The 16,018-nt window shown below is 38.2% G+C and overlaps 1 protein-coding gene across 1 annotated transcript in view; it reads right to left on the minus strand.

Moving 5' to 3' along the window:
- Positions 1-22: 22 nt before the first annotated feature.
- The window catches only part of map7d3 (MAP7 domain containing 3), a 34,475-nt gene continuing 18,479 nt past the window's right edge, over positions 23-16,018 (minus strand). Inside the window, 11 exon segments of the mRNA XM_044127921.1 lie at positions 23-2,189; positions 2,278-2,570; positions 3,843-3,987; positions 4,082-4,151; positions 4,246-4,299; positions 5,426-5,711; positions 5,831-5,957; positions 8,296-8,516; positions 8,592-8,722; positions 11,300-11,439; positions 14,020-14,145. Of these exon segments, the coding sequence (XP_043983856.1) occupies positions 2,182-2,189; positions 2,278-2,570; positions 3,843-3,987; positions 4,082-4,151; positions 4,246-4,299; positions 5,426-5,711; positions 5,831-5,957; positions 8,296-8,516; positions 8,592-8,722; positions 11,300-11,439; positions 14,020-14,145 (1,601 nt within the window). The 3' untranslated portion in view covers positions 23-2,181.

The raw sequence follows: 16,018 nt of genomic DNA on the forward strand, positions 1-16,018 counted from the left end.
AGAAACAGAATGACAACAGAAATATTTTCATTTAGACTTTATTGTTTTAACAGTCTGTATCATATCTGTTCTCTTTAGATATATTTACAGTACAGATTTCATTTGCAAACCAGGGCTTGATAGCAAATCCTCCAGAGAAATATTTATATTCAGAGTCGCCCTGAATGGGTGGACTGATTGTCGAGGCCGAGGTAAAGACACCGTCAACTGGGAGATAAAAACAGTACATCTCAAACTAAGGCACCTTTCTATTCTATCAAACATTATATTGAAGACAGAGAGTTTTAAGTTTAGTATTTAGAGATGCAGCAGAACCTGAAAAAAAAAAACACCTGCGACTATAAACAGGGTCTATATCTGATGGGGAAGTGGGTGGAGTGAAACACAAAGAAATATCAAAACGTCGCAGCGTCCCAGTAACAAGTCATCTGATAGGCTGGAGCGTTTTCCCAAAGACTTCATGAAATGACAGCTGGAAGCGAGCAGCTCAGAGGTTTGGTGAGTAAGTAACGAAGGACGGTTCTGTAACATTCACTGAGCTCACTAATCAAAGCTCAAATAATTTAAACCCAGAATGTTTTCATGTACAACGAGAACAAGGCAAACATCAAGGTCCCCCAAACCTCAAGTCCGGATTATTCAAGCAAAGAGAATATTAACATTTTTATGCATTTCATGAAAAAAAGGAAGGAAAACAGAGAAAAATCAAGTCTGACCCACATTATTTAGTTTGGTGAAAATGCTCCACTGTAGCACAGTGAGAGCTGAAACCTGAGCTGATGTGCCACATCTGTATATAAAACAACTCAGGTCAGAGGTCAAACAAGTTGCCAAAAAGGCCCAAAGATGTTTTAGGTGGATCTGAAACCGAGACCAACATTAAAACCGCACATCAGATTTAAGGAAACCATAAAGTTGCTTTTGTTAGAGGATTTTCTAACATAAACGAGCCAAACCAATCACAGCGCACCACTCAAGCTGTAACAGTAACCAATAAGAAGACCCCAATAAACCACAGCCTGAGCCAACTCCTTCCTAAATACGGCTTTCCTCGCCTAATACTGATTATATACAAAACATAGTAACACTTAAATATAAACAATCCACCATTTTCTACGCTACCAAAGGAGCTGAAATGCGTTTTACCAGATGCAGCAGCAGCAGGTGTGAGAAGGTGAAACTGAGGAAGAAGAGATACCTTGGATTTTTTATTTTTAGTTTTTATCAGTAATTCACTCCACATAAAAAAAGATTACAGATGCCGTCGCATAACTTCAAAAAAAATCCAAACTATCCCTTTAACAAGTTTTGTTGCAGCTGGACGCAAAGATAAAGATTTGAGACTAAAATCAGGTCCATTACAGTGACGTTAGTAAACATTAAATCTACGCCCATAAACAGACTCAACATATTTCACCTTTGTGGTTGTGACGCCCCCTAGTGGCTAGAAAATAGAAAACAAGACAGTGTGAGAAAAAGGAGAAAACAAAACCAGATCTGTCCCGTGTTTGTGAATGAGTCACGTTGCTGAACTGTGTGTGCATGAGCTTCATAATAATTATGCATTTTAGCACTTAGAGAGAAAAAGAATCCAAAGTTGGGAAATAAAGATAAAAGGTAAGGCCATACACGTAGCTGGGTGCTGCAAAAAGCAGCCGGTCAAGTAAATTTAGACGAACCACATGCAGAACGAAGCTTTCCACCCGAACCCAGACAGGAAAAACAATGATTATTAACATTTCTTTAGATATTTATCATATAATTCACATGGCCTGACTTTCATGTCTCATGGAATATTCTCATACAAGAGAGAAAACAAGACTAAACATAATAATTACAATAAAGCAAAAACAATTTAATAAATTATAAGAACGCACCCCTAACAAAAAGAAGATACAAAAGTTTTTGACACAAAATTGAATTGAAACTAAACACAAGAGGAAGAGGAAAGACGAGGAACATGAAACATTTCCCTGAAGCGCAGCGTTTTATAATATTTTAATTTAATTCACTCCGTTTCCTCTTTGCTTGGGGAGCAACTGCAGCACTTGGGGTGGTCTTTCCGTTTCGTCTTGTGCGCCTCCCGCAGGAAGAGGTGGGAACTGTTTGGAACGACTAGAAGATTCTTTCAGGGAAGTTTGGAGTGCAACACAAAGAGGCTTCTCTGCGACGACCGCAGCATCACATTTCTGCAGGGATGAAACGAGAGAAGAGCTTCAGCCTGCGGGGAGATTAACGCCGACTCGGCGTTTGTAAAGCAGAGACGTGAAGCCTCACCTGACATGGCTTCTATGGGCTGATTGGAGGAGTGCAGGGTGCTGATGGGGGTTCCCTTCTCCTCAAAGGCCACCCTGGTCCCATCTGAGCTCCCGTCACAGTGGATTAAAACCTGGTTGCGGTCCTCGGACTCGATGAGAGGCCGAGTCCTGGAGTGGACGTTGGTGTCGATGAGCTCCTCGAAGCTCCACTGGTTGGACTTCCCGTTGAGGCTGGACACCAAGCCGTCTTTGGTGGAGTCCTCCTCGTTCAGGAACTCTGAGCCCTCGACGAGGCGGATCGTAGGAACCGGACTGGAGTCGGAGAAAGCCTTTAGTGGCAGCTGAGACTCCTGCAGACCTTTCCAAACTATCCAGCTCTAAGTTCACTTCTGACCCGTATTTAAGACGGTTTTCACCAGAAAACCTGCTAAACCTGGTGCTAACGGCGCTAGGTCAGCCGTCCAGCAGCCCGCCATGTTTTTGAGTTAAAAAATGTTTAAAGTTGTCAAGAAATCTGAAAATATAAGTAGGTATTTATGTTTCTAAAGAAAATATCCTAGTAGACTTGAAATAAGATAAATCTAATTTTACAAGTAGATGTAGGAGCTTATTTTAAGTCAATAATTCCGTAATATTTATTATATCACTTATAACATTTTTATGTTTTTTTTCCCATGTTACAAGTGAAGTAATCTGCCAGTTGAACCAGAACGTTTTCATCAATATTACAGAATCAATGATTTAAAACAAGCTCTTGTTACTTGTAAATTAGTTTGGTCTTATTTCATTTGTCCTAAAATATGTGCACTAGAAACTGGACCAAAATTATTTGGTAAGATTTGATGTTCAGTGTAATTATGAGTTATTCTAAGACATTAATACCTAAACACCAGATGTAAAGTCTTGTTAAAGGCAAACATCAAAAAAGCGTGCAACTAAAGTTTTTTGACCCCTCACCTTGTGTAGACCGTTACAAACAGGAAGTGGTTACAGAGTCCTGGTGAATTAAAAAAAGACACCTGGCCTCCGTTTCACCTGGTGTTCACATACTGAATGTGCTGCGTTGCCATTTGTCCTTCCAACAGTTTCACCAAAGACTTTTTAACCTGCCTTTGTTATCACTGTTAATAATAAAACACAATGCTTAGCCTGGTGGAAGGGCAAGTAAAGCCTGGTGGCCCGCGAGGCTGATAATGCATAAACTCGATACATAAACTTGTTGAAATTTCTGCTGATGTCTTGCAAACCCACAAAAACAGATTCACAGACTGATGGACTTTGAACAAATCTATAGATCTGGATGAAACTTAAAATAAATTCTATGGTTTTTATAAATTTTAATCAGCAGGAATTAGGGCTGAGAGAATCAGAAAGATTCAAAAAGAATTGTCAACTAATTTAGTAATTAATTAGTCGCTAAGTGTAGAATATCGTTTTTAAAAAAATTGAAAGCCATGACTGTATAAAATATGTATTATTTTATACAGCGTTACATTTGATGTCAGAGGATCAACGTGAACATTTCCTGTTTCATTCATTAATCTGTAGAAACTAAAACGAGGAGAAATCATTTCAACTTCCCACCTTCCTGCCTGCGTGTCGTCAGCGGTCGTCCCGTTGGTGTTCTCCTTGTCTTCAGTCTCTGGATTTCCATTCATGCCGCCATCTTGTTTAACCCCAACATCCCCAGCGGACAAAACGTCCAGATCATCGTCCGCAGAAATGTCGTCTGTTTGAGGAATGAATGGTTCCATACACGACTCACTTTCACTCATATTTAAATATAAAAACATTTTTAATTGTGAAAATTGAGGCACACTTGCCTTTGGTTTCACCTTTCATCTCATCCATGCCTTCATCTCCGTTCTCCTGTGAATATTTATCGTCATCTCGCTGAATCAGAAATAATCAAGACATCATTTAACACCGATCAGCAGCTGGTCTAACATGTTGAGAAAGTCAGAGTGTTAACTGATAGAAAATTCACCTTTAAGTCGGTTTGGTCCCCTTTTCTAGTTCTCTTCATTATTTCTTCAATTCTCTGAAAATAAAAGGGAAAAAAACGACTAAAAACATTTTTACTCCACCAATGTTTTCAATAGACGAGGTGGAAAATTTCAGGCTTTTCCAGAGTTCTCAGCACTTACTTTTTTTTAATATATTTTGAAATATATAACACTAAAGCATTGAAGCTGATTAAATGAGAGGATGGATGGAGAAAAAGACAGAAAGGAATAAAAAATACAAGAAAAATAAATGAAGCAAAGAAAGGAAGACATAAAGAAGAGTTCATGAGAAATGAGAAAAAAATAATCAAAACAGAAAGAGATGAAAGACGAGGAAAAACAAGACAAAGATGAAAAACAAGGACAAAAAGAAATAAAAGACAAACACAAGGACAGAAAGAAAGAATGAACAGATGAAACAAAAAAGGAAGATTTAGAGATAGAAAGACAAAGAAGAAAAAAGCAAGCAAGGAAAAAAGACAAAGGAAAGAAAGAAAACAAAGCAAGAAAAGGATAGAAGGAAAGAAAGAGATGGAAAGAGAAAAGAAACAGACACTAGTAGAAACAAAAGACTAGAACAAACAAAAAACAAAGCAAGAAAGACAAACAAAGAAAGGATCAGGAAGAAAGAAAGAACTAGAAGGGAAGAAAGAGAGAAAGAGACTAGTACAAACGAACAAAAAACAAGGACAAAAAAAAATAAAGATTAGGACGAACAAACAAAATGAGGCAAGAAAGAAAGAAAAAGAAACAAAGAGGGGCTGAAAGAAAAATGGAAAGAAAAAAGGAAAAAGAAAGAGACTAGTAGATACAAAAAAAAAAAAAACTAGAACGAAAAAATAAAGACCAGGATGAACAAACAAGAAACAAAGCAAAAAGAAAGAAAAACAGAAAAATGAAGAAAGAGGGGCAGAAAGAAAACTAGAGGGAGAAAGAAAGAAAAAGGGCTGAAAGAAAAAAGGAGGATAAAGAGAAAAGAAAGAGGCTAACACAAATGAATGGAAAACAAGGATGAACATACAGAATAAATGAAAACTAGAACAAAAGAAAGTCTAGAAATACAATCATTTTCCACTCTTTCAAATTCTGAAATTTTCCAGACCGTCAACAGACTCGGGTTAAAAAACAAAGTAATCTGCTTCCATTCTTCCTCCGTCCTACCTTCTTCCTCTCCATTCGCTCCTGCTGGTTCTGCTGCATGATCCGGTCTCGTTCCTGGCGGACTCTCTCGGCCTCCTCCAGGGCTTTGGCCTCGGCCTCCTCTCGTTCCTTCTGGAGCTCGGCCTGCTTCAGCGCTTCTTCTTCTTCCAGTCTTTTTCTTTCTTCCTCTGCTAGACGGGCTTCTTCTTCTTCTTTTGCTTTCCTCTCTTCGGCCAACCGCTTCTCCTCCTCCAGGCGTTTCAGTCGAGCCTCTTCGGCTAAACGCTCCTCTTCCTCTTTTCTCAGCCTAGAGAAGCAAACAGACGTTTTTAGTTGAGAACATATTAACACATCAAAACAGATGACAGATTAATCTGTTCTGATTAATCTGTAGTGATGTATAACGTCTGTCCTCAGTAATCTCACCTCTCCTCTTCCTCCTTCTGTATCCTCAGCTGCTCCTCTCGCTCCTTCTGCTCCCTCATCAGCCTTCGATTTTCAGCCAGGATCTTAGCCGCCTCAGCAGCCGAATTTGTGCCGGTCGTCTTTGAGTCTGACCAGAAGAAAAGTCAGTAAGTTTATAATCACCTGCCATTATGACAACTTTTTTTGCAACAGAACGTTATAATTTTTCTACCCGACACAGAGAAGAGCCTCACTGATGGCTAAAGATGGCCAAGATACAGTATTGGACCTTTTTTTCTTCTTTTTTAAATGAGACAAATCCAAAGATCATTTAGACGGATTATAATTCACAACCCCGACTACTTGGTGCAGAAATTTCCAACTTTACGCAGAGTACATCATGGAGGAAACTCAGTCAATCAATAATCAATAAAAAACTCTCCTGATTATCATCTGTGACACTGAACTAGAAGCATGTTGCTGATCAGAAGTCAGATTAGACTTAAACAAATTCAATGTTGGCAGCATTATGCTGTGGGGATTGTTTTCACTGGAGAAGGAACTAAATGCAGGACAACCCTTGAAATAAATGTTACAAGGTGCAGCAGACCTGCCTACTATGGTTTAGATTAACACACATTCATCTTAGAATGGCCTAGTCAAAGACCAGACCAAATCCAGTTCGAAATTTTGTGCAGGATTTTAAAATTAATGTTCACAGATGCTCTCCATCCAGTCTGATTGAGATTAGATGGAGGCTTTCTAGAAAGGAAAACAAATGCACTGCTCTCAATTTTAATTTGTAGAAAATGTATTTATAGTTTTCCTTTCCACTTAAATATTCAAAACTTTTTGCTGATCTGAGCTAAAATCTCAGTATAACAACTGCAACTTGCAGTTTTAATGTTGACCTGTCAGAGGGTATGAATACTTTTCCAAGGAAGAGAATTTCTTACCAATTATAATAGAGTGTACATGGCTAAATCGACTGACGATTGATTTAAAGTGGCACCATTCACACATATATAAAGTGATTTTTCCTTTTATAAACTGCTGCATACAAAAATATAATTTTTACACATAAAAACCTTTGTGTTCAAGTACTAGCACCAAATTATTTTAATCTGCTAACTCATCCTGCAGTACGCCGTTCTGTCCAGAGGGTGGCAGAAGCAACAGAAACAGGAAGCAACTCCAGCTGGAGCATAATGAGTCTCCTGCTCCGAAGGGATTTAATGCTGGGAAAAGCTGCTGCCACGTCAATGTGCAACAAACACAAGATTTTTAGGATTGTTTAGAAATTTAGGAAGATTTCACACTCTGCTAAAACGCTGCTCAATTTAATAAATGCAGAGAAGTACCATGCACTTTTTTCTGCTACTGTTTACAGACCATTAATTTGGTGTAAACTGAACTGATTAGAGGATTAGCAAGATATTTTACTTGCAAAGATGAAAGAAAATTCAAAAGAAAATGATTAGAACAACCCTGCCACAGCATCAAACTAGAGAACAGAAGTCTGAAAGTAAACATAACGTAACAAAGAGATGCTGTGAAATTTAACCTCTTCAGATGGGAAGACAACATTGTCAGCATTTCTGGATGCACCAGAGCAAAACATCCCAGCTGCTTCAGTATTGATCAGTTTGTACAAATACAGAACCTGACTAATGAAGAAATGTTGCATTATATAATAAATTTACTGTTTTGGCCTCAATATTATTACAATTAACAGTAATAGCGATCTGCTGGCTTACTTGGAAAACTGCTGAGTTATAATTGAATCTTGATTGGACTTTATGGTGGGATTAAATAATTTGAACTGGTTGCAGTTGAATATATTGGATTATATAGCAGGTATGAACTGGACCCTTCAGATTACATTTATTGTGAACTTCAGAAATGATTAATCCTGACGAATTGATTATTGAAATAATCAACTCATTTATTGATTGATTAATAGTTAACTGACTAAAATATGCCACTTGCTGAAACAACAACATATTCAGAGCAGCGATTGAACAATAACTGTACAAAATTATTTACATTTTCCATGCGAGATAAAATCCCCCCCAAAATTCTTTATCTGTAAATATGTTTCAACCAGAACTCCTCAAAGCTTTTGTTTCACCCATTTTGCTAAATTAAATCTCCTGTTAAAACACCTTTTGCTATCCAATCCAAAACATAATCACCACATCAGCCCTACACTGTACTGATGATTAGAGGAAATGAAAGGCCTGAACTTTTCACATGTTGATGTTAGAAGTTTCAAAAAAGGAATTTAATTGTTTATTTGCATATTTTAATGGTTTTGTGATATTGTATTAAATAAGCTAAGTGGTTAAAAAAAAAAAATCTTAGAATATGGTGATTTTTATTTTATTTTTTTATCTGGCAGAATAATGGAATACTAAAATAATCTCTAGTTGCAGTCCTAATCTGGTGCTACATGAATAGAGTAAACTGAATGTTTCGCTGCTCACCGTCTTTGTCTTTGGTCTTGCTGGCCTCAGAAGCCTGTGGAGCCACAGGCTGAACCAGACCCAGGTCCTTGGACTTGGAGTCCCTCTTTCGCAGTGTTGGCGGCCCAGTTGGAGTGAGAGACGGTTTCTGGATGGGCGGGGGTTTGGCCGACGGGGGCTGAGGAGACGGGGGGCGCTGCTTCATCGTCGACGGTGACGGTGGGCGCGTCTTGGGACTTTGCCTGTAAGAGAAAAAGGTAAAAGTTTTATTTAAAATCAACTCAAAAGAAGTGAGTGGGCGTGTGTAAAAGTCTTACTTGGATGCTGATGGGGACGGGGTTCTCTTTGGAGTTGGGCTAGGTGCTGGAGACGGTGAGCGATGGCGCCCCATGGAGGTTGACGGTGAGGCGGGACGTTGCCCACTGGGGGATGCTAACTGTTTGTCTTTCTGTAGGGAAAAAAAAAGGACAAATTTGAGTGAGTTAAAAGAAAATATCTGAAGAAATCTTCCATTTAAAACAATTAAACAACAGATGCCTTGTCTTATTTGAAATTTCATAAAGTTTGTGTTGATCTGAATCTGAATTTAGAGACTGCAGTAGTTTGGTTTCATGTGAAGAGCTACAGCAGGTTCTCATAAGAACATGGATGTGGTTAATCATTTGGAGTGTGCAGTGTCTTTGTCTCCTATGGAGTCACATGGACGACCTTGCTGCCTGTCTGTTATCGTGTTTGCAGCTCTAAATAAAGCACTTGGACATTAAAAGTTAATGGAGTGACATCCTAGAAGCCTGTGTGGTTTCTAACCCAGGGAATCAGTTCCTGCTGAGCCCTTAGATTTGAAACACATTAAAGCACATTTTCTCCTAAAGCCCTCACCACTGGATTAATGTTTTTGGTATTCAGGTGCACATGCAACAAGTCCATTTTAAAGTCAATTGCTCCGATAATTCATGGGATTAAAAAATGGTACATTTAAGCCTTTTTTATGCAATATTATCAGAGATACAACACAAAAATAAAACAATTCAATTCCCTTTTTACAAGGCAATAACATAACATTCCTTTAGTGATCGTGTGCAAGTAACAAAATACTATCAACATGTGAAAAGCTCAGCTCTGTCTGCTCGACTTTGATATGAAAATAAACTGAAATAAAAGAGAATTTTGCAGAGTCGTTGTTTTTTTTATCTTAAATGTAAAGTGTGTATATTTTCCAGCAAAATTCCTTATTTTTGAGTTTATATTCCAGTTAACCATTAATCTTCTGCTAAATCAATTGATTATATAGATAATCAACTCATAACGATTAACTGAATATTAATTAAGAAAAATGTTTAGCTAAATATATTTTTCAATCTTTAAAGTATTTTAGTTTGTCATTTTAACTTGATAAATATGAAACAGTTTAAGGAAGTTATAGGTAGATTTGCTAGACAATAAATTATTCCCGAAGTTATTGCAATAATCGATAATATTTTTGTTTTGAGTAATATAGTATGGCATAATAATCCAAAAATCAATAAAATTTAAATTATAATCAACATTTAACACTGGAACTGGAAATCGTTTTAAATATCCAAAATTAATTAGGAAAACATCAGAAACAACAAATAAAATGAAAGACTTTTGTCATCCAGTTTTAGGTACAAAGAGAGAAACAAAAAAATCAAGCAGATGGAAATCACTGAGATTCTTTTAATTTATCATGCGATTAATTGATCTATTGTTTATTGTGTTAGGCCAATTTGTAGGCAGCAATTTTTCAAAGGCCTGACTATCCTTTCAAATCACATAAAGAAGAGGTTCAGTGCTGTCATACTTTAATTTAGATCTTATCTTATTGATAAGAGAGAATCAGGAGGAGCGAAAACAATGAAGCAAGTAAAAAAAAAAAAGTCAACTGCTTCCTAAATTAGTCTCTGTGACCAGGGTGGGGTCGGTGTACTATGCATGGCTTGATCCGGGCATAATCGGCCACTGTGGATCCTTTTGTTTCATACAACAACAATGAAGTCCTTCACGACCACAGAGGAGGACGAGAGCGGGCAGATTACGCTGCAGAGCCAGGCACCAAGTTACAACAGAGAGGTAGACTTTGTGTGCAGGAGTAGGAAACTATTCCTCTGCAGGATAAACAAATGCAGCAAACAGGTGACCAGGCATGTTCAAAGCACAGGATTTTCATATGGTTAGCATAATACTTTGACAGGCAAATGTAAATATCTGCATACAAATCAGACCATGTCATGCCATTTTTCAACCAGTTTAAAGCCATTTTATTGTTATTGCATGAATTTTGTATAGTTATTTGAAAATGCTTGGGAGAAAACTATCAAATTTGTTAACTAGTAAAAATTGTTTAAAAGGTTAATTCCACCAGAAGATGGTGTCACAATAAATTGTCCAGAGATTATTGTGATAAACGATAATATTGTTTACAATCATTTTGAAGTGATCCTTCAAAATGGTAACACATTCTTAAAAAATTAATAAACTTAAACTTCTAATAAACATTTAATACAGGAACTGGAGGACATTTTAAATATCCAAAATAAATAAACAAAACAAAATAATTAATTATGAAGCCTCTGTAATCAAAACTGTCCTTAAAAGAAAAGGTGCGTTGAGACAAAAGCACCAAACTGAAGACTTTTGCCATTCAGTTTTAAGCAGAAAGTGAAAAAATGAGAAATCATGCAAATAAAAATGATTGAGCTCCTTCTAATCTAACATACAATTAATTAATTTATTGTGCAATGGCCTAGCTGTTGCTAGTTAATAAATAAAAATGTAAAGATATTAACATTTTGCTAACATTTCCAATAGCATTCAGCCTCTAAATGCATTCTGATGGTTATTCAGACTTCCTCCTCAATGAGTCACTCAGTAATTTGGATACAGTTCAGATTAGACCCGACAAGCACGTAATCCTAACTAACCTACTGACACAGATGCAGCTTAATTCAATAAATAAGATGTAATAAGTTGCATTTTTTTACTGCAGAATGAAGAGATGTCTCACCAGGGATGTATCGAGGGCTTCGCTGGCTGATTTTGATGCAGTCATGCCGCTCTTCTGTCGGTCGATGCTGCGGCTGCGCAAGGGTCCGCGCGCCGGGTTCATGGGGCTGGGGGAGGCTGAACGAGGACACAGGTGACACTCTGGTAAAGGACACAGTCATCGCAGGGCCAGGGGAGCACAACCAATGGGAGGAGTGAGAAGCGACCGAGTTGGGCAGCAAAGCAGCAAAAAAAAAAAAAATAAAAATGGGGCAAAGAGTGAAGAGAGTTGATGGGAGAAGAGAGGGAGATTTGGGGAGAGGCAGATGATGGTTGGAGAGAAATGTGGGAAGAGTGGTTTGTGAGGGAACAAAAGCACACAAAGAGCAATTTGTTAGATGTAGCACTTAAGCAGGCTGAAGGTCGATTTCTACATTTTGGGAGATACGATGAGCGAGGAGGAACAATCTGAGAAAAGTCCCAAACACACACTGCATCCACCAAAGCTTCGGCACGCAACGTAAATATCTAAACAGGAAGCACATCATGACACAAAGAGCACAAAACCTAACAATATGGAACAACAGACAACACTGAAAACACACGTTGTTTTTAAAAAACACTAGACAAACACGTCTAAGTTTTAACTATTTCTTGTAATCACAATAGTTCACCGTTAAAGGCAAGAATGACTGATTTGTGTTTATCTGAGAATTAAAAGTATGTATCTAAAATTTGGATTTTGACCATTTTCCCAAGTTAAACCACAAATGATTTTCACGTTAATAATGAATGTTTAAATCATAGTATTTACATAGATATTTAAAAGAAAACATTATTAAAAGTGTGGATGCAACAATAAGGCTTTTTCTGGGAGATATTAACCAATTTTTTATTACTATTTTAAGCACATTTTCTTATAACAGGAAAAGGCTTGCTTGTGGCATCTTTGAGTCATACAGAAAATTAATTAGTTACATATACATATGAGCAAATTTAGATAACAGAGTGCATGCTTTTGGTTGAACTGTTTATGTCCAGAAGACTCTGGAAGGTTTTAGCATTGATGCATTTAATAAACTTGGAAAAAAAAGGTTTTTCAATGTTTGAAAAATCTGATTTAGGGAAAGCCATTCAGGGAAAAACTGGCCAATTGAGATGTCTGACAACCGACTGGTGCATCTCACTCCAAAGGTTTTCAATTATTCCTCGTGCTGCTCAAGTAACACCTACCTTTTAAAGTTTTGTCACCTATATTCATATATTGGGTTTTAAGAAATGCATTAATAAAATATAGAATAAATGTCCACTAATATTAATTATATTAAGTATTTAAATAGTTGGGCTCTTTGCTAGGGTAGCTATCCTGCTGTTAGCCGTTTTACAGACATGTTGCTAGTAAAGGTACTTGCGCATTCAGCTGTAAAACCAGCTGACCAAACCTGCTGGAGCTCAGCTTGGGTTGCTAGGTAACGGGCAGTGTCTGCTGATTTGTGATGTTACATTTGGAAGGTTTTGGAAACGGCTCATTTTCTAGACACCAATACATTAACGTATTGCCAAAAATATGGCTGGGAGTTTGTTTTTTTTAAACGCTTGCGCTGCTTTTAGAAACAGTTGAGACCCAAATGGACGTTTAAAACATACTAAATGTTAATTTTACATAACAGGCTGGCCCCTATTAGGAAGGTTATTATGGAAAACTGTTGTGGTACTGAAACAAACTTTTAGAAACCTCTAAACCAGTAGTTAGTTTATGCCTACTTGTGAATGGAAGTGGCTGTCAGGAACTATAGTAATCATGCCTACAGCTGGGAGGAGAAAATAGCTTTCTCCACCAGCTTGCTGTGTCAGATTGGGGGGATTAGCCGTCATAATCCCGAGACCTGGAGAACTCTTCCTGTCACAATATCACTCTAAACCTGCTCAGTAATTCATTGTGACGGCGCACTGAGCAGCAGTGGTGACTGTGTAACACACCCTGTCACGAGCTCGCCCTCCTGCTGAGGACGACGGCTCTACTGGGCTCCAGAGGATCTATAGCTGTTAATGGGCTGGTAATGGCCAGTCAATAAACACCACGACATAAAAGGTCAACTCTAAAGTGAGTGCTTGTTTCATAATTTAGAAAGCATACAGAGAGATATCCGTATTGTATTCCTATCAGCCACAGTGACAATACACTGGATATAACTTTAGAACAACATAATTTGTCCAAATATCAATGAAATCACCTGAAGTGTCGCCTCACTACCGTAACACGTGCATAAAAACATGGCAGACCTTTTCAGACGTAACAAGAACCAATAGGTAATCAGCTTAGGGTAAATCTCACGGAGCATGAGGCTCGTCAGATGGAAAGAAATGTTTGTGGCCAAGGCTGCTGCTCAACAAACACCCAATTGTGTCAGAACCGAACAGACGTGAGCTGGAACACTGTTCATGTCAATATTTACTTCATACTTTCGCTCACTGAGTGTAATGTACTGAAAATAATTGGTGTGCAAACATTGCAAATTGCTAAAAGAGGCTTTATCAATGTTTTTTTCCCTCTCTAATTCTACCATCAATATCGAAACCAAAGGGCAATAAAAGCATTTAAGAGTTCAGCAGGATCCTATAGAAGTACTACTAAGAGACACTACATGTACTTTTTAAACACTAAGCTTCTCTACTAGGCAGGAGAGGGGTGCTGATCTAGCCATCCTTCTTCTGAGTCAGGGTCTCCTAAGCGGAGGTTACCTGTAGCATCTGATCCTTCAGCGGACAGGACGGCGGCGCTCTTGCTCCTAGCTAGTGAGGCCTGGGTGGGAGTGAGGAGGCGACTAAGGACCCCTTCATCCACTGTACTGGCCGGTGGCTTGCGTGCTACTCGGCCGAAAAATCACCGAAAAACAGCAGAGGAAGGAATGGGTGGATGAGAGTTGGGGAGGATGAAGGCAAAAAGAAAAGTCACCAGGTGATTTAACAGGAGAGAATCACACTGAACCAAAGGTTATGTCTCTGTAATCATACATGGACAGTCGCTCAGGTGTCACTGTCCAAACCATGAATGAGCACAGAGAAAAATTATCTGAAACTGAACATGAGTAAAAACAGAAGGTCAATTAGACAGTGAGGCCGAATCAATGGTTCCTTGAAGAAGGAGAAGGAATGCTGATGGAAAAAATAACCATTAATTGATCCTAAAGAACGAGGAAGAATACGGTTGTGTGAGAAGAGAAACAGACCAAAGACAAAGTGACAGAGTGAATGAATGTGACCATGCAAGGGTTATTTAACGTCTGCTGCACATCTCCACCGCAAATAATGAAGATGTGGCAAATATAAAACACCCAAATGAAGAAAATGGTGCAAAGTAGGGGGCTAAATGAAACATAAAATTGAGGTTTGCCTGTTATTGGTAAAAAAAAAAAAAAAAGCTCATGTGGAAGGAAAGCCTTTTAATAACTAGCTTGTTAACAGGAAACCCTTTTGACAGGGCATCTGCTGATGAGATCAATAAATGATGGTCGGTAATTCAGGTTCAAATCTCATTTTTTAGTTTGTTCCTAGACACGGGTAAGGTCATGCCAAAGAAGAGAATTTATGGTTGTAGATGTAATGCTCTGCTTCATCAATAGCTAAGTTAACCACACAGAAAACACATTTGTACAAGACAATAACATCATTCGAGTTTCACTGGCACAAACAGGACAATGTGGCTGAAGCACAAACAAAAAAAGCACTTGTAGTTAACAGCAACACGGAGCCTGCAACAAGCTGCTGTTGTTACTTCTGCGCTCTCGTGCTTCTGTGGAGGGATGGCACTGAGAGACACCGCACTGAGGCAACGGCAAGTTAAATCCAGCAATGACGCCATCTTGAAGGGAGAAGACAACCATCACTTTGATACAACAGGACAAAAATCCATGTTAGAGCAGACATCACACAACAGAACGGTTCCTGTACGGATGCTTAGTAATGAAAAAGGTTAGAAAAATTAACCGAAGTGACAAACACTGAGTAGGGTTAGGGAAGCAGAAATGTTAAGTATTTTTAGGGCTGGACAATAAATCGATTATGTGTAATCGCAATAGACATGATAGAATATTCAATAGTCAATAGGTAGAATATTCACTGAACTTTGATCCAGAACCGCACAGCATTCTGGGAGATGTAGGAAGAAGTAAGGCTTTATCTGCTAAAAGCCAACTAAGAAAGGTTTGTGGAATCAGCTAACTCTCTCACTCTGAGGTTACCTAGCAACTCACTCAATCATTCTTTGGTTACGTAGCAACAACCTTCTGAGTTTCTTGCACAGCAGCAGTTTAAGGTTTAGCCACTGTGCTTCATAACTGCTTAAAAAAGATAAATAAAACAGCACGGACTGAAAACTGTGGATAAAACAAGAAAGGTCACACCACCAGTTTGTCAGTATTTCAAACTAAAAAAAGGAATCAACAATTATCGATACTCACAATTATCAACAACAACTGATATGAAATGCTTATATCGTGATACATTTTTCAGCCATATCATCCAGCCCTAAGTATTTTATTACAAACGTCAACAGTATAGAGAAGAATAGCATCTGCTTTAAGATAATTGAAAAGATGCAGAAGACAAGCCAAAACCAACCATGACATCCACAACACTCAACTGATAGACATTTCTCTCAGAAGTGCTTAGTTTAGGAAAATGAAGCTGAATGCTTGTTGTTAAAAAGGAGGCGACCCGAGCAATGCATGCTGCTTTTCCA

This window comes from Gambusia affinis, linkage group LG09, assembly GCF_019740435.1.
Source record: "Gambusia affinis linkage group LG09, SWU_Gaff_1.0, whole genome shotgun sequence".
Classification (NCBI taxonomy): domain Eukaryota; kingdom Metazoa; phylum Chordata; class Actinopteri; order Cyprinodontiformes; family Poeciliidae; genus Gambusia; species Gambusia affinis.